Genomic DNA, 19,939 nt, shown 5'->3' on the forward strand with positions numbered 1-19,939 from the left:
TCATTGCAGTTTTGATTTGCATTTCTCTAATAATTAATGATATTGAGCATCTTTTTATGTGCCTGTTGGTCATGTCTTCTTTGGAGATATATCTATTTAGGTCTTCTGCAGGGCTGTTTCTTTTGAGAATCATGCATTCCTTAAACTACCAAACATTTATGGAATCACTGTCTGCAGAAAATATACCAACGGATAAAACTGACTTTGACTCTTTTTACAAACATACTGATGTTCTTTTCATTGGAATTCATTAGAAAAACAATGAAGGGCAATGAAATTTAAGAAATAGAAAAATCAGATAGAGAAATTAAAAGTTTAAAGGAGCCTTTAAAGAGCAACTTAAAACTTTGCAATCTTTAACTCATATTTATGATTTTCTGTGTGGGTTCTAATCTATATGCTCATGATACAAATTTAAAAAAATCAGTGATGAATATATTGTGTCCTTATTAGGTATCTGGTACTGAGTTTATGTTTTACTTGCATTGTCTCATTTAAAGCTTTGAACATTCCAATGTAGTAGTTCTTATTAATCTAATTTTACAGAGAAGAAAATTGGCTTAGAAGGTAAGTAACTTGGAGAAGGTAACATAACTACTATATTCCACCATTTTAAAATGCACATTGTTTTACATTTGAACATCTCTGAAACTGAGATTTGGTTTATAACTGAGGACATCTTAAAATCTGTAGGGCCAAGTGGCAGTTGTGACACATTTGCTATTGCTTGTGTTCATGTGAATATCTAAAGCACCACCAGCCAAATATACAAAATGGATGCCAGTGTCTTTTAAGTCCCAGGAGCCAAATACAGTTGGTAGAGGAGTGGGTGAGGTGATAAGTCACGTGTGTTTTGGCAACATTCCTGAAACAGGAATTGAAGGTAGGCTAGCTTCATACAATTGCATATTGGCTTACGTAACTATCTCCAATAGCTTTACTTTTTTTTATAGATTCAAGAAATTATGTATTACTAACATTCTGATGACACAGAGGACATTATTATATAAAAACACTATCATTGACAATTCTGAGTTGAAAAGTGATTAAGAATTTGAACTCTGAATTGAAGATGGTTTAGGAAAACTTTAACCAGTTTACTTGGCTGCACAAAGAATGATATACACCAATAATAAAAATCTATGTCTAATTACACCTGAAAGTCCTCTTTCAGTAAGAATAAAACACAAATTAAGTGAAAAGAAAGTATTGCATAAGAGCCAAATGGGCAGTATATTTCCTTTTTTATTGGTATATAAGATAATGGTTTTCCCTTACAACTGATGGCATCTTAGATTCAGTGGAATATGAAGAATTGCTGAGCTGTAATTAGAGCCTCTCTGACGGCAGAGTCCAACTCCTAACTAGCATGATTGCCCACCTCATTGAGCCAACACTATGTGCTGTACGGAGCCAACAGTTTTGGGACTTCTTTTAGTGCACAAGTCTGCAGTTTAGACCCCAGACCAACTATCCCATGAGAAGCCCTGAAACATGAATTAATATTTGCTTATTCATACCTTTCTTCTCCTCAACACCTGCATCTGATTTGAGGGTGTGGCTACTGCTGTGAAGGGAATCTTTGGAGTCTTCGTTTTCATCCAGGACACCAGCAAAGCTGATCTTCCTCTCGTATCTGTGCCGGTCCAGCTCGGGATCCAAACGAAGTCTGCAGCTCTCCAAGTCCTGAAATGTCAGTTGGGGAGCACGTGAATGCTGGTATTTCCCCAGCACTGCATTGGTCTTCTGGAAAACCTCCCTCCGTTTTGAGCCACACACAGCATTGAAACAGCCAAATTTCCCTCTATCTAATGCCAATTTTAGACTGAGGCCATGAAAACGTTTTCCTTAATCCACAGGTCAAGGATTCAGTCCCACAAGACTGTCCCCACTTCAGACATCAGTTGTAAGCCCAAGTTGTTATCTGTGCTTCTGACCAACTGGTTATAAATTGAAAGTTCCAATAAGACCCCTCCCCAGGTTCAATTAATTTGCTAGGGGGGCTCACAGAACTCAGAGAAACATTCTGCTTACTGGATTACCGGTTTATCATAAAAGGATATAAACAGCAACAACTTCTAGATGGAAGAAATGCACAGGGCAAGGTATGGGGTAATGGTGCCAAGCTCCCATGCCCTCTCCAAGGGCACCTCACTCCCCAGTCTTCACTTATTCACCAACCAGAAGCTCTCTGAACCCTGTTCTTTTGGTATTTACAGAGCCTTCATTACAAAGGCATGATTGATTAAATTGTTGTCACCTAGACATGAGGGGGTGGGACTGAAAGCTTCAATTTTCTAATCATTTGGTTGGCTCCTCTGGTGATCAGCTAATCCCTAGGTAGTCTAGAGTCATTCTATAAGTCACCTCTTAACATAACAAAAGACACCTTGGTCACCCTCCTTACTTAGATTCCAAGGGTTTTAGGAGCACTATACCAAAAACAGGGATGAAGACCAATCATATATTTTTTATTATAAACCACAATATCACATATAAAATGAATACCAAAGTGCTGCTGGAGTTAAATTCTAAGGATTAAGTAAAGTTAGCTCAGCAAACAGTTAGGATAAGGCAGGTCAGGCTTAAAGAACCTCATGGGTAGGGACTTCCCTGGTGACGCAGGGGTTAGGAGTCTGCCTGCCAATGCAGGGAACACTAGTTTGATTCCTGGTCCGGGAAGATCCCACATGCCGCAGAGCAGCTGGGCCCATGGGCCACAACTGCTGAGCCTGTGCTCTGGAGCCCACAAGCCACAACTGTTGAGCCCACGTGCCACAACTACTGAAGCCCACACGCCTAGAGCCTGTGCTCTGCAACAACAGAGGCCAATGCAATGAGAGGCCTGTGAACTGCAATGAAGAGTAGATCCCACTTGCCACAGTTGCAGCAGCAAAGACCCAATGCAGTAAATAAATAAATACATTTATAAAACAAACAAACAAACAAAAAAACCTCATGTGTAATGGCCAGAGGCTCAAAACAGGATCGTGTATTGGGGGAATCTCTCACTCTCCTTTAGAAAGACTTCAATATGAGAGGGGTTCCTTTACCATCTGCTTATGAAAAGAACAACCCCATACCTGAAAGCAAGCATTGGGGAGTGTAAGTACATTGTAGGAGTTTGGCCTGTGAGGCCCCCATGTGGACATTTGACCTATTCTGTGAATGGAGACTCCCTCATGCTGAAGATCACATTTAATCATTAACCTCTAAAACACTTTCAGATCTGATAAATGAAAAATATTCCAAATGCTAACTTTATTTTTATACAGTATTTTTCTAATTATGACATAATAAGCCCTCAGATTCAAGTAGTTTGAGAAACAAAAAAATATTTTGAAAAACCCAGTCTGCATCAAGATTAAAATCTTATGCTTTTAACTATTATTAATAAATGAAACTTTAGACTCTACATATTGTTTCTTTTTTTCCCTTTGAATTAAGAACAGAAGTTATACTTTGGTACTCAGAAGACTACATCACATCTAGAAAAATAAGGAACCACATGGAGTCTATTTAACACTGTCAAAAAATATTCTCGGAATATAATCGTTTCTCTAAAATTAATCGCTTTTAGGAAAAAAAATAACCTAACTACTTTGCATTTTGGTAGCTAAATTTAATTAGATAAGTTTCTTAGGACAAAAAGTAATAATATAACAATTCTGATTCTCCAAAGTAGTTATCTATTCCAACTTCTCGTATCTATAAGTCAAAATCCTGCTTATCTTTCTTTTTTTAAAAAATAAATTTATTTTTTATTTATTGGCTGCATTGGGTCTTCGGTGCTGCACAGGGGCTTTCTGTAGTTGCAGAGAGTGGGGGCTACTCTTCGTTGCAGTGTGCAGTCTTCTCATTGCAGTGGCTTCTCTTGTTGCTGAGCACAAGCTCTAGGTTAGTGGGCTTCATTAGTTGCAGTGCATGGGCTCAGCAGTTGTGACTCGTGGGCTTAGTTGATCTGCAGCATATGGGATCTTCCCGGACCAAGGCTCGAACCCACATCCCCTGCATTGGCAGGTAGATTCTTAACCACTGAGCCACGAGGGAAGGCCCCCTACTTATCTTTCAAAGCTACATTCAAATGTGATCTCTTCCAGGAAGGTTCTTCAGATTTTTCCAGTCCCTTCTTTGGCCAACCCTGGCCCTCTTCTCCTTTAAGTGTGTTGTTTATGTGTTGGTTCTCCTGTTACAATATATTCATCTCTGTATCACCCCCACTCCCACCTCTTGCAACCATCACACCACCTTGCTCATAGACTTAGTCTCAAATATTCATCAGTCTACTCTTCACATATGTGAATTGTGTTTTGCTTCTGATTGTTTAACTTTAGGTGCATTTGGAATCCAGCAGTATATTCCTTATAACCTGACTTGTTAAATACTGTTGGTACAGTTGGTACAGTTTCTAGCACAATCTTGTACAAAAGCATCCAATATGTTGTTTTCCCTAATGAGTGAATATAGATGTACAGAGACATCCTTACTGCCTTTTTCCTTATTTTTGTGAATTTGTCTTGGCATTGGAGGGGAATTAATTTGCTTTAATTCCATGTTGCTTGGTCATCAGTTATTGGTTTTACTAATTCAACAGGGAAACATTTAATAGACCAGCAGTTTTATAGACAAAATTCTCTAATTGTTTTCAAGTTTGGAAGTAATTGTTAATTGGAGAAAAACTGATTATTATGCTTTTTTGGATGAGAAGTCTTATAAAAATGCTGCTTTTTCCTTTTTGAGATATTCATTTGTATGGTTTACAAAAAAAGTGAATTAAAATGCTACCACAAGTTGTTTTTTGCGGGAAAATACATTAATTTCCATTTAGGGATCTATCTGGAAAAAAATTTGTTAAGTTGATAAAAATATATTTTTAGCTGGTATCATTTTTCCTTTTTTCTTACCCCCATTCTCTACCATTCAGTGAGTGGCCTCCTGAGATTTCTTGATCCTATCAAATTAACTTAATTATTGCATTTTAGGCTCATTTGCTTTCTCTTCCACACTTTGGATATAACTAGGATTTTTTTCAAGCAAACAAATATTTCACAGGGAAATCTCTTTTATCTTAGAAGTGGCCTTATGACATTTCTATCAGAAAGACTTTTTCTTGGTAGAAAGTTTATGTTTCCTATCTTCTCCCATCCTCAAGCCTCAGCTCTCAGAATATTTACGGCTTCTAATGTGATTATTTTTCTAGCTTATACTTTTATTATTCTGTACATTAGGGTAGCTATTTATTTTTACTGTTGTTAAAAATATTACTGAATTAATAAAATATTCCAAAGATCTGTAAATAATCTGTAAATATACTTGCTGTTTTTAACAAAACAGAATGTTTTGTTAAGACTTTAGAATATTTCATTTTGATGGTATTTAAGTTTAGCCTGTTAGATTCACTGTTTAGTACAATTTCTTAAAAAAACTATTTCTAGCATTTCTAGCTTTTGTATTGACAAAACAGTTTTATGACACTCGTTTTTTTCTACAATAATTTTAAAAATGTGATTTGAATTTTCTTTATCATCAACTACAGTTAGATACATTAAACATGAGAAAAAGAGTCTTTCCCATTTATTTTATAAAGGTCACATCCCAACACAATATATAAACCTATACTTGATAATGAGAACCTAGTTTAATGAATAAAAGATTTGTGAGACCTAGTTAAAGGCAATGAAAAATTTCCTCTTGTTAACCGAATGACTGCAGCCTCTGTTTTAGTTTAATTTCTTGACATTTTCTACTAGACAGCCAGTTAATTATACAGTCATTTTTTTAAAAGATTTGATTAATTTTTTTTAAAAATGAAATTTGTTATAGTAATGAGGAACATTAAGCTATAGCTTTAAGTGTTGAAAGAAAGAACAAAAATAAGTTGACTCAAACTTTAAGATTCTTATTTTTTTTTAAATCACAATAGGTCAACATGGTGACCATTAGAAATCTGAAAATTTAAAAGTAGATACATTTCTGTGCTTTTATGAAGACTTTGGTATAATTAGAATGTTGATAGGATAACACCGACAGAGGCCTACAGATCAGACTTGACTTTAAACACGTGTTACGTGGCAGCCTTGATTTGATTTTATAGAATGGTCTCAATATAACAGTGAAGGTGACAATTCAGAAAAATAAAGATTCAGGATAACATGAAATTAAATAAGGGCAGTAGGAAGAACTCCCTTTTTCAGTATTTAAGCGGTGCAGTTTCACAGTCCAAATGTGGGTATGTTTCTCTTGAAAACATATTTTACCTGTAAATAGTTCTGTTTTATGTTTCAAAGTCTGGACATCGGAAAATCAGAGTTAGAGGCACTGCTCAGGAATACCAGAGCCCTGGCTTTTCTGTCCTGCTCTCCTCCCACCCCTATCCCTTGCCCGCCCCCAGGAACTAGATAACCTAGTTATCTTGTTCATGCTGAGTTTGGTCAAAAAATACAGGAGAGCTGGTGGATTATAAAATTCACCTACATGGAACCACACAGATTGTTAGTGTAACATTTTTTTCTGCTAGAGTAGTGTAAATCTTGTGTAAAGGGGGAAAAAAGGAATTTGTCTGGTTACTTGGCTCTGGTTGGATAATGCCTGTGACAAACCACTGGAAACTTGGTGCCTTTTAGGGAACAAAGGGCCAAGCAAAATGGACTTTGAGGTTTGCCTCTGTCCTAAATGCTCTGTGATGACTCCCGGCTCTTGTTAGAATTTGTATCCTAAGTTAAACAAATCAGACCCTGATGGTACAGGAGTGTGTGTGTTCGCCTGGGTGTGTGTGTTTCTACATGCGCGCACGCACCCACATGTGGTCTTTTTCTGCCTACCTGTATCCACAAGAAATGCTGCAGAAATGAAATATATGTTCAGAGACATTAACATGCTAAAGACTTGAGTCTTTTCGCCCATAATTTAAATGAGAAAACTCATCGGAAGCACATGAATCTATGAGTTGTTAGTATGAAAAAAAATATACCAGTGATTTCTGGAAAATGCTGGCCATAAAACTCCTCACAGTTTGCAGAGTAAAGGAACCTAGAGGTTCTTACACATTCCTAGGCTAACTGACAGTGATCACTCAAACATTTTACCCAGTGGTACTATCTTTAGTGATTTCAAGGTCAATTTTAGTTTAGTTTTTTTAAACAGATAAAAGAGATTTTCTTTTTACATATGAGAATCCCTTGGTTAAAATTTTAAACTATGTGATACATTTGGTCATTAGGTATTTGAGGAGACTGTGAATACTCAAAACCTAGCCACATGGTTTGGACTCTCTAAGTAACCTAATTATTAATATGCTTTACTTACCATCAGAGGCTCAGTGCGTGGTCTGGGCAGGCACGAAAACGTCTCTCGCAGGAAGGTGGTAATCTCCAGGAGAAGCTGGCATGCTGCCATCTTCAAGGCAAAGGGGCAGCCACATTTAGAGGGGTTCACAGTACCTATGGAATGAAAGAGTTCTTTTATAAGCAAACAAACCAATGAAAAATACGGAGAGGCACGGTTTGATGGACATAGCTACACATGGGTAAAATCAAATCGCATGTGAGAATGTTACCTATACATGTGCAAAATGAAACTGCAAATGAGGATGTGACCTATTCATGTTCAATTTACCTGGTCCCTTCAGCTCAATCTATGCATTACCATATACCTCTCTTTTCCTCCATTTTGCAATTCTATAATGAATGCCTCAGTATTAAAATGTCAGTCAATAAGAATTAAATTATTCTCCTCAAGGCACCATAGAGTAACAAAATGCAGCTCCACTAGACTGGAAAGCCTTTAAAGAAAACAGAAACAGAAAGCAGTCTTGCCAGATTTTCACGTTGCTATTCAATCAGATTTAGACAAGGTATAGGGCTGTGAATTTGATTTGAAACTACAAAAGTCCTGTCAGCTCACTTCGTGAAGTTGTTTCAGCTTTAGCCCAGATGTGTTTCTATAGCATAAACAAGGCTTACTTACTTGGTCACCTATGTTATACAGTTTATGCAAGTTAGCCTATCATATTAAGGAATAGCTACACTAGAATATGCAAATATTCTCCTTTGTTTTGAAGAATACTGGTCTTTGAATGAGTAAAACATTGCATCCACCATGGAGCAAATAATGGATTTTGCTCTGAAGGCAGATAATGGCCAAGGTGACACCATAGAGACTTTTAAATCCTCAGGATTAGTTCTCAGATACATGACATCACAAATCATGGAGAAATATATTGATTACTCATCAGTGTTCAGAAAAGTAGACCAAAGTCATGCCTCTCATAACAGAAGGAAAATAGTTATCTATTTCAAATGAATCAACTTGTCAAGGAATCACTATATCATTACATATTAACCTTCCTAAAAATATCTCTAAAATACTTCCTGAGTATTTGGCATTCTTAATTGAATATAATACATAATTCACAGTTTATATTGATAGTAGCTGGGAATTATGGTCTTTCTGAAGGTATATGGCTATTGCTTCTCCATGAAAATCATTATATTTTCTGCAGAGGTAATATGTAGCTGGGGACAGTGCCTCTTATTAAGAATGGAAAAGACAAACTCCTCTAGATTTTCCGGACTGATACTTGCTTATACCATAATTATTTTTTTAAATGCAAAATGAGTTTTGTATTGACTTGAAAGTGGAACTAAAGCAGACATTCCATCCTTATATTCAGTGGAGGCTACATGACTAGAAATTGCCTAGATGTGCAACTGTTTTATTTTGAAGAACTTTTATTGAGATGCAGTTAACATACAATAAACTGCATATATTTAGAGTGTACTATTTGGTATCCCAATCTCCCAATTCATTCCCCCCCAACCCTCCTCGCTTTCCCCACTTGGTGTCCATATGTTTGTTCTCTACAACTGGGTCTCTATTTCTGCCTTGCAGACCGGTTGATTTGTACCATTTTTCTACAGTCTGCATACATGTGTTAATATACGATATTTGTTTTTCTCTTTCTGACTCACTTCACTCTGTATGACAGTCTCTAGGTCCATCCATGTCTCCACAAATATCCCAGTTTCATTGCTTTTTAAAGCTGAGTAATATTCCATTGTATATATGTACCACATCTTTTTTATGCATTCATCTATGGATGGACATTTAGGTTGCTTCCATGTCCTGGCTATTGTAAATAGCGCTGCAATGGACATTGGAGTGCATGTGTCTTTTTGAGTTATGGTTTTCTCTGGGTATATGCCCAGCAGTGGGATTGCTGGATCATATGGTAACTCTATTTTTAGTTTTGATGTGCAACTGTTTTTTAAAAACAATTGAACAGTAGATATTTAGTATAAACTTCTGGATCTGTCCTTGTAATCCTGAAGATATCATTTAGATTCTTCTTGTCAATCCTATAGACAAAGAGCTTGGTCTTAGTCCAGGCTCTCTCATAACTATCATCTAAAATATTCTATTACAGTGAACAAGTATTGACTTATAAATGATCTTGCCAAAAAACTAATATACCAGGCATGCCATATTGGCCAATGATATTTATACGGTTTCATGGAGATTTGAGATCGTTTTGGCCTATGAAGATACATCCATCTAATGTTGCTTTGGCTTCTCTCTGTTCTGAAGGACCGCTACGAGATTCAGGGCAGTTTGGGGATATCTTCTGGCAGGACTTCACTAGGTTCTGTGATTGCTGCATAATCCTAAAGTCCTCTTACAAATCAGACCCAATTCTATGAGTCATTCTAGGATAGCTTAGACTCCTGTGAACTTGAGGGGAATCTCTGGGGCCAACTTTCATCACTAGGCTAAAAGACTAATGTCAGAATTTGGTATTTTGTCAACTGCTAAATCAAGAAGATTTTCTCTGATCTGATAAGGGCTGAGGAAGAGCAGAATGATGAAAAAATTCAAAAAAATTATTGGTATGAAAGTGGAAAAGAAGACAATATATTTTCTTTGATTATTATTTAGTTCTATCCAATGTTATACTATAGCCATCCTTTTACATTTCATGCCTATAAGGATGAAGTAGGTTTGGCATCACTTAACTAAGGACAATCCTTAAGACATCATCAGGGAGTCTGAGTTTCACACCACTAGGGAAGGTCAAAAGGAAGAGGACTCAATGTCTTCATCAGATAATGACACTAATTCCAAAACTAGATTGGAATCTGATACTCCTTAAAGGCAGTGGTACACATATACACAAGCTTGTATGGTACAGAACACACATATGTACAAAACGGTGGTGAGAAGGATGTTCAGGAATCTGTTTGCCTCTAGTCTTCCATGATGGGACTCAATTATACTTTAAATAAATAAGTACAGTATTTCAAATATTCACAGTTCTAACCATCTGAATCTTAATATTTCAATTTCACATTAAATATTATAATATACTCATTAAGTATTTCAATATTTTAGTGATTTGAGAAGCTTTCCACACTTCATTTTATTTGGTCTTTTTTAAATCTCCAAGGGCAACAACAAAACACAAAACCTGACCAAACCTCTTCTGGGACAGCACTTTTCCACGGCTATGCTTTCTCGAGGAGGCCTAAAACTGATCTTTGTATAATACTGAGTCAGAGACCACAAAGCCATGGGTGTTCCATACCGCCTGCCGCTCTCTGGTGCTTTCTACAGGCTTCTCCTTCTGGTTCCCGCCCTCTCTTTGTATGGCTCTATGCACATGCTCATGTCCACGCACAGGGAACAGGGGAGCGGTGCAGTGGCAGACATGGGAAGGTGGTAAGAACGTGAAAGAGGAAGGAGAAATATTACGTGCTCCTAAAGCAGAGGTTCTTACAAGCAGGGGTTCTTGTAGTAAAGGGAGTCTCCTTACTGTCATCTAAAAAGTCTTCCTCCTCATCCTCCTTCCTCAGTCTCCTCTTGGTCTCCTCATCATAAATGAGACCCAGCAGGTTGGCTGGGCTCTCACTTTCCCCGTGACACAGCTCATTCAACCGGATGCCAATTGCCTACCAGGAAGAAAAAAAGGATGAAGTAGCATTAGGTATATCAGAGCGTAAAATAGGCTCTCACATTGCAGAGGTCATCAGCAACCAATTCATGGGGATTATTTTCAGCATTAAGCCTCCACTGTCTGCCATTCTGCTGTTACCACCATTTCCCAATGTGGAAACTCAGAGAGGGAAGGCACTGATGCTATCTCCAAGGTCACTGAATCTAAAGACTTGTAGGAACTGAAATAGTATTTTTCATTTTCATATAAAACATTTTCTGAAAATATTTCTATTTCTCCAAAGGTCATTTATTTTATAGGTCTCATATAAGGGAGTATGCTGTTGTTTTTAATGGAGGATTTTGCTGCAGTAAAAAATAAGAAGTCATATTTCCTCAGAGTGTTTCTGATTATGCTATTTTATGAGGATGGCTCTGTCATGCTAATGAGTTTGGAGGTTGGCATAAATTCTGGAACTGTAATTTTATTTGCATCTGTCTTCATGTATGCAATCTATGGCTTCCTTATAGACTTTGTTCTCCTCTCATGATAAATTCTGAATCAGAAAGAAATACTAACTATTCTTTTGATAGCATACCTAATATCAACATTAGAAACATGACTTTTAATAACTCAATACATGGACAATATTGGCTTTTACAAGGTATTCATAAAGCCAATACTTGCTCTCTGTCCTTCTGAATCATCAGGTAATATTGTCTGATTTACCAAAAGGAATTTTCCAAAAGAAGAGACAAAACATGCTACCTCTATCTAATTCCTTTTACATTCCAATTATATATTGTATGCAATAAAAGAAGAGACACATGCATGGGAAGAGAGTCAAAAATCTAAAATGAGCACTGAACTTGGAGTCTGACCGTTTGGTTACTCTGTGCATTGGTAGGAACAAAATTCCAGCTAATATTCTTCTTTCTTCCTGTATCATCCTCTTAAAATATTTAGAAAACTTATTAAATTCTGGGATGCAAAAAGATTAGATTTGCTACTGGAAACTGACAAAGATATGTCAGAACTCTTTAAATAAAAACACAAGTTGTTTGAACATCTTGGCTATCTGAAAACAAAGGGGTCTCCTTAAACTCTGGAATTAAGTGAGGAATAACAAAAACCACATCAAGGAGAAAGAAAGCAGTGTAAAGATATTACAGCATCCTAAAATTTTAGCTGCTAACCTGAGAAGTTTTAAGCAAACAAAACAAAATATAAAACAAAAACCACCACCTCAACAAAAAGCCTTGTCCTGATGCTACTATTTTGGAAATCTTCTCTGAAGAAGGAGACATGGAATTATGTCTGGAGTGGAGCCAGCAGACTTAATAGTGAGATTCACAGGGGAAAAAAATCTACATCAATCCTCCCAGGATGCTGAAACCAAGCAATTTAAGTTAAACCAACAGTTTATAAAACTTAAAAGGTTGTTCAAAAAATGAACTTGTCTAATATGATACTAACTATCTAAATAATAATTTAAAGCTCCTGTTTCTTCCAAGACCAGAAAAGTGCCTTGGGGATATGTTTATTCCTTTTGCGTTCATCAAATATTTATTACGTGAGGTAATTCGTTAGGTATTAAATAAAACATAAAGTTGAATAAATTGTTACAGTACCTCAGTATCTTTTTAATGTGCCCTAGTAGATTATAAACCTTCATAAAGAAGGATCATTGTTTGGCAATTAGGAAAGTTACGATGAAAGACTTGCTCAAGGTCACTCAGCAACCTTGAACTGGGATTCAAATAGAGTGTCTGACTCTGTCTCCTGCTCTTTACCTCAAGTAGCTTACAGACTATTGGGGAAGTAATAACATACGAAAATAACACATTAAGTGATGAAAGAGACTGAAAGCACTTTATTTATTAGAAGATGGAGAAATTAGATTCATTTCAGAGGACCATACAAAGTCTCTTTCCTGCAGATTTTGGAGAATTGGTGTTTGGGCTAACAGGGAAGGGGAAGAGTGGATATTTCAGATGGAGGGTTCCAAAAGATCTGTATTCAGATAAATGCACTGACGTGTTCAGAGACTGGTTGGAGCACCATTTTGTGGGAGGAAATAATGTGCCTGAGGGCTTGGAAAGGTAGATTGGGACCAGATCCTAGAATTCTTGAAGCTGGACTTCATTTTGCTTTCTGAAGAAGGATGAAAGGTAGTTTTTGAGTGGGGGAGAACCCTTATCACTCATTCGAGGGACACTGTGCGAGCTGCCTAACAATGCACAAACCATATACCCTGCTTTCCAAAATTAACATAACATTATCATTGAACACGTCTTAGATGCAAAGGATTGAGATAAATGTTCTTTAGATACATTAGCTCATTTGACTTTATCATCCATAATCTTGGTGTGATTTGAACAAAGGTTGTGGACAGAGCAGCGATGCCAGGCTAAGCAATTTGGGTTTCATCCCAAGGGAAAAGGAGGGCCACTGCAGCACTATAATGTGATTTGCATTTTAGCCTAATCACTGTGACAGCAGTTTGGAGAATGAATTGGAGGGAGCAAGTCTGGAGGCTGGAAGATAAGTTTGAATGTGCTGCTTTTAGGTGGGCTATGCCAAAGCGAGATGATTTTACTGGCAGTGTGTAGGATGGGTCAGTTGAGGGGCGATTGTGGGAGGAGACCAAATAGGAAAATACTTTAGTCATACAGATGACAAGTAATGAAATTCTGACCTAAAAGGGCATCAGTGACATGGAAGAGGTGGAATCAATAAGGGAAGAAGGTTTGGAATATGTTCAAAGGCTGTCATCTTAGATGACAGTGGTACCATCAATAAGAATAGAAAATTCAAGAGGGGTTGCAGATGGGGGGGTGTTTAAATGGAGAGAAGGGTTTTATTTTCGTCAGACTGAGTTTCAGGACATTAAATGAATGCCTGCAAAGTACAGTCGGTGATGCCAGTCAGGGATCTGAAAAGTGCTATGAATAGAGAAGTGTGTGCCCCTGGCATACAGCTAACAGCTGAAAACACAGGAGTAGATGGAATCCTGGTGGAGATTATACAGGGAGAAATTATAAGAGATGCTGAGAATGCTTACATTTATAGGGAAGAAAAAGGCAGAGGACCAGGAAAGGAGACAGAAGAGATAATAATGTCCAACTTTGTAGATTTATTGGGAAGAGTAAATGGATTAAATTTATTTTCCCCTGAAATGTTTTGTTCAGTGCCTGGTATATAACAGATACTCAATAGTCTCCCCCAAAAATGAACAAACATAAACACAAATCTTCTTCATTTCGCTCAGCCTAATTTTTATAGAAGAAAATCCAAAGCTCACGTCTCCCCATTGGTAGAAGAGCTTGGCAGCATTCCATTGCAGCTTCTGGTTCCTCTTGTTGCCCACAATGGGAGACCGTCCCCTGGACAGGCCTTTCTTGGTGATATTCACGTGATGCCCTTTCATCCACTCTGGCCAGTTGCCACGGTTGCAGCGGTGAACGAAACGGGCACATTCCAGAAACAGCGCGGCTCTGGCTACCACAGGAGCTTCCTGAGTAGGGTTGTTAAGGAAAGAGTAACGTGGGATTAACAAACAATGAAGTTGACCTTAAAGCAAATGACTGTGTACTCAGTTTATTTTCGTCTCCGTATTTTGATTTAGTTCAGCCGTATTTCCCAAAGTATTGTTGGCATGGTAATGATAGTAGTGGGAAATCTGGAAAATGAATCCATGAAGGTAAATTTGGGTATTGAAAAATTAGACATTTTAAGTAGGTTTCTGCCTTTAGTTTTCTCCTTTTGGAGAATCTCAAGTAACTTCATGATTCTATCTTTGCATATTTCAGAGGCAGCTGGGATTTGAGTGTGAAATAACTTTTAATAAGAAGGTTTGAAATATGAAGCTTTTTTTAAACCTAAAATTAACATGATGCAAACACATATTCAACTTCTAAAACAAGCTGTATGTTAACCAAGGGTGTCAGTAGGGATTTTGTTATCTAGGACTATCAAGCTCCAAGGAAGTGCAACTGCTCCTTCATTTTGGCTATTAGGAAAGGAAGAGCTTACTACATTAGGTTGAGTTCTGAGAGTAAACAGAATAAAATGCGGCCTGAAATGGAAAACAAACAGGTAAACAAATAAATTAGGTTGAGTTAGTTTCTTTCCCCAGTTTTTTGTAAACAACAGACCAAATTCACTTAAATAGGCATGGTTTCGATGCCTATTGAAAATGACCGAAACGAAATTGCTTAATTGATAAGTGAAAAATAGAGCTTTTCGTCAGGAAAATAAAAATATGGCTCCATATTGCCTTGTCAAGATGTGCTTGAAAAAAAATAAAACTTTCAGTTGATACCCAGAAACTAGTTAGAGTGAGATATCTACTAAGCTCTTTATTAGCCAAAAAAGAAAAAAAATTAATAAGGGAAGGAGTATGAAGTTTCCCACAGGTCAACAGGGCACAAAAAAAAAAATACATCAAAAATTCAGTTGTGCCAGTTAAAAAAATATACACAATATGAGTTGTCACCTCAGAGTTACCTAATAACCTTAGGTTGCTTAGTAACCCCATTTTCAAATTGAAATGGTTTTTGTCATTCAAGCAATAGCATTCTTCACAATGCATCGAACCATAATGTTAAAAAAGGAGCTACTATATAGAGAATATCACTTATGTGCCAGTTAGTTTTTATAAATTGTAATTCACATAACAACTCTGTGAGATAATATCCTCATTTTAATTTTTTTTTTAAATGAGGTATAATTTTTCCACTATTACACAGCTGGGAAGAAGTGGACATAAGATTCAGTCTCAGGTCTCTCTCATGCCCAGATCTGTACTAGTTCCTCTTTAGTATCTACATTGTCTTAATTTATACTCATATAAACCTTAGGAAAGGATGATTTCTAGAATGCATGTAGAAAGTCACTGTTTAAAAATGGGACAGTAATGTCATGTAATGTTATTTTCTAAAACACAAATGTATAATCACCTTATTTTCCCATTTAAAATATATTATAGGCTCCATCCACTCTGATCATCAATGAACAAAAATAACTGTCTTTTGTTATTTGGATCATTTTTCTCTCTATCCCCATTGCAAGTGCTCTACAGTCCAATTATGTCAAACTGGTTAGTCTCCTAGATATGACATCTCATACCTTTCCATATATTGTTTCCATGACTTGTAGAGCCTTTACACTGCTTTTCCATCTGGCAAATTCCCACTTTTAAGCTTCAGTTTAGTTACCTCCTCTAAGAAACCTTCCTTAATCCCTTCCCTCTTCAGGCAGGGTTGGTTACTTCATACTGTTGAGTATCACACTAACTCAAATACCCTGGATGACTCAAGTAAGTTACCCCATTAAGCATTTTCTCATTGTCTACAACTTAAATGAAACCATCAAGAATTCTAAGAAGAAATTTATTTATGTTGGGACTTAATTTTACAAAGCATATGATATATTGCCATGACAGACAAAGTTCAGCTATGTGAAAAGGCAGGATATAAGATAAACACAATGGTGAGAATCTATCACTAATAAAAGATGGACACTGATGATGACAGACTATCAACAACTGCATTGGTGCCAAGGCTTGGTAGCAGGTCACAGGAATAGAAAGATTGCAACGGGTCAGATGACTTTCTGTATCAAACCTATCATTACTGGATTGCCATAACACACTGACTAAATATCTATACTCTTTTCTTGTATTAAATATTCATTTTACTAAACATCTCAGATATGCTAATCTGCATCTGGAAAGGGCTGGAACATCTATCTCTAAAAACGAATACCAGTCTGGAGGGCAAGGCAAGTGATGCGAATTTATTTTTAGCCTGTCACATTTTGACACATTTCCAATATAAAGCAATGGGATTCATTGCTTAATGACAGGAAGACAGAAATAACACCGCTGGAAAAGCATTATGTTATGAACCCTGGCTCCTTCACGATCAACAAGGGTAAAACTTAACCTAACTCAAGTGTGTGGGGCAGAGGGGTTTTTTTTGTTTGTTTTTTGTTTTTGTTTTTGTTTTTAATTGCTCTTAAGTATTAGATGGCACTGAAGGGACAAACAGAAGATGAATAAAAAACCCAAGTTGTGCTATGTGAGGTTTCCTATGTAGACTGGCTTGCCTTCTTTAGAAAATGTTTTTATTTGCTTAGGAAGCTCAAGGCATTTTGAAGGAAAAGCAACTTTAATTCTCTGCTCTCAAAAGCTTCTTATGATAAAACTCAGACATTATCAGTTATTGGCCCTAAGAAATCCTAATCTAAGTTGGGAAACAGAATCGAGATCATTATCAAAATAATTCCTATTAATTAACTATACAGCATAACATTAAAGGGAGGGTTGGTTATTATCTGATAAATTTGATCCATGTAAATTGCCAAACCCTGTAACTTTTGGAAATGTCACTGTCTGAATTAAGGGATGATGACATAGAATGACTCAAATATTGCCTTCTTATGAGCCTCATGAACCTGGTAGATGAAAGCAGATTTGGGAATCCTAAAGTCAAGATGGCACTGAGCACTACCAATTTCTGGGGTAGTGTGGTTTGTTTGTTACTGTACAGATGATGGAGGGTGCTATTGTGGTACAAAACTAAGAACTCAACTTGCATCCTAGCAGAGATACTTAGCAACAAGTACCGACTTCGCACTGTGTGTGAAAGAGTATTCAAGGCAGTCTAGTGTGGGTGTGGCTATAGGGAATTATTTTCCTTATAAGTTCTTTTCAAAGTGTAAGTTAGAAAGTACTGATTTTAGGAGCAGGGGTATGGAATGCCTTAGACCAAGGATTCTTCCTGGACATAGAGGAAAGTCAATTGTCCCTCTTTCAGTGGAGCTCACCTCTTACGGTTCAGTGCAATTTGAAGAAGCAGCAAAACATGGAGGCATGACAGATTGGATAGGGATGGAGTCACATCACAGAGAAAAACAGCACAAATGGAGAAAAATGAATTGGAAGAATGCTGCATGGATGAGAAGAACCACAGAGTATCAGAGGCACAGTTAAAAGTGAACATGTAAACAAAATTTGATACCACTGGTATACCACAGAGAATTTTGCCGGTGGTCCTAGAAGAAAAGTAGGTATATTTAAATTCTTTCTTATAAACATGTCTGCCAGATCACCTCTTTATGCCCCATAATGCCAGAGTGGCTTCAAGTCCATTATGTCCTAACATCATAGTTCCCAGACAAGCAAGAATCAGTTTTAACTAGGAAGATAAGTTAGGTTTAACCTTATGGAATTTCTGCGTTTGAAGGTCAAAAATAGTAGAATATCATCAATTTCATATGGTTCCATTTTATTTAAGGTGTTCTCTGCAATGGCTACAAAACGGTCTAGTTAAAATTACCAAGTATCACGCATTATGCAGCATGGATTTCTCTAACGTTCTACAACTAGAAAACTTCAAGCATCAACCTATTTTTCCTTGACTTCCTTTGGCACTTTTTCCTGCATTTTATAACATCATTATGTATATTGAATTTTTCCTTTATGAAAGGAAAGAAGAGAACTAGAATACTAATTCAGACAGCTGTGCTTTATTTTGCCTGGGGACCTAGAAAATATTGTTACCAAGATATGATGGTTAATTGAAGGTTATAATTGCAATACATCCTTTCCCTGAAGGACTATATCTAAACTTATTATGTGAGAAGAGACCCTGACTGAACCTGAAAACTCATAACAACACAGGGCAGGAACTGTTTTTAAAGACTGAATATTTTATGTTGGCCTCTGGGGACTTACATAATATTTTTATTGCCTTACAATAAAATATAAAGCTCTTGCTGGTGCAAGATACCTATTTATTTAAAACCACTGGGAATAAGCAGTTATTGTGGGTCTTCGTGTACACTGGAACCTCGTTTGCTAGAGGGCATGTGCTTGTGAGTCAGTATTTATTACTTAGCTTGTATTGAATTCTCTGCCTGACTGAGATCATTAAGCAACTGACAGGCTGTCTCTGCCCCTGCCTATTTCTGCAGTAGCTGCAGGCAACTGAAATGATGCAGTTGTCAGGCTAGAGGCAGACATTATTGTTTAGTACACAGTCTGGCTGGGTAGCCATTTTAGCACTCAGATCATGCTAATATTTTGGGTAAATGTTTTAAAAACCAAATGAGGACTCCTGTTTCTGACAATATGATAGATTAGGTGTGAAGACAAACATCTTTTGGTTTAGACACCTAAAAATGCTAGATAAAATATTCAAATTTTTTTCATTTTGTTTTTGCTTTTGTTTCTAACATGAGATGATAGACCATTGGAGAACAGAAATTACAAGACAGTGCAATTCTGGGGTGAGGCTGGGGGGAAAGGTGCGAACTAGTATAGGAATATTTGTCCCAAGGGTTTCTATTGACTACGGTAAGACCAGAGCGTGGGTTTTCAATGGGCCACAAATTAAATGTCTGTGTTCAAGTGGAGTGGGAGATCAGGCCATACACTCTTATATAGCCAATATCCCAGGTGGGAGCCAACTTCAGTTTATGAAAAATAAAATGATCTACTGCACAGAAGTAAGCTTTCATGACTAAGCTTAGTTCTGGGTAAAGAGAATAAAAGAAAAGAAGAAAGTCTTAAATGAGAATTCCTAACCAAAATTCCACATCCCATATACGTTTGGACTAGAACGGGCACTACTTCCCTGCTCCTTGCATCCAAAATATAGTTTAAAAAATGATCTTAGCTTGGTGATGTTTCTAGGTGCCTGAGAAAAGAACTGGAAATCCTCCCCGGAGGAATACTTTAAACCAGTGCTTCTCAAATCTTCAAACTTGAGTATGCATAAGAGTCACTTGGGAATAAGGATAAAATAGATTCTGTAGGCCTACCCCCAGAGATTCTGATTCAGCAGATCTATTGCAGGGCCTGAAAAATCTGCATTTCTAACATGCTCACAGATGCTGCTAATACTGCTGGTCCACTGAATAATACTGCTTCTAACACAGGTCTTAAAGAATTAGCACTGATAAAGTTTCAAGGAGTTAAGCTCATTAAAAATACATTTAAGAGGG

At 37.1% G+C, this 19,939-nt stretch overlaps 1 protein-coding gene across 3 annotated transcripts in view; it reads right to left on the reverse strand.

Moving 5' to 3' along the window:
- The window catches only part of UNC80 (unc-80 homolog, NALCN channel complex subunit), a 208,004-nt gene that overhangs the window by 97,898 nt on the left and 90,167 nt on the right, over nt 1-19,939 (reverse strand). For all 3 annotated transcript variants that reach the window (XM_057745745.1, XM_057745746.1, XM_057745744.1), the window contains exons 23-26: nt 14,232-14,444; nt 10,808-10,943; nt 7,306-7,439; nt 1,521-1,686 (exon numbers count right to left, since the gene is read on the reverse strand). In XM_057745745.1, coding sequence (XP_057601728.1) covers nt 1,521-1,686; nt 7,306-7,439; nt 10,808-10,943; nt 14,232-14,444 — 649 coding nt within the window. The remainder of the gene's footprint in view (nt 1-1,520; nt 1,687-7,305; nt 7,440-10,807; nt 10,944-14,231; nt 14,445-19,939) is intronic.

This window comes from Hippopotamus amphibius, chromosome 8 (assembly GCF_030028045.1).
Source record: "Hippopotamus amphibius kiboko isolate mHipAmp2 chromosome 8, mHipAmp2.hap2, whole genome shotgun sequence".
NCBI classification, from domain to species: Eukaryota; Metazoa; Chordata; class Mammalia; order Artiodactyla; family Hippopotamidae; genus Hippopotamus; species Hippopotamus amphibius.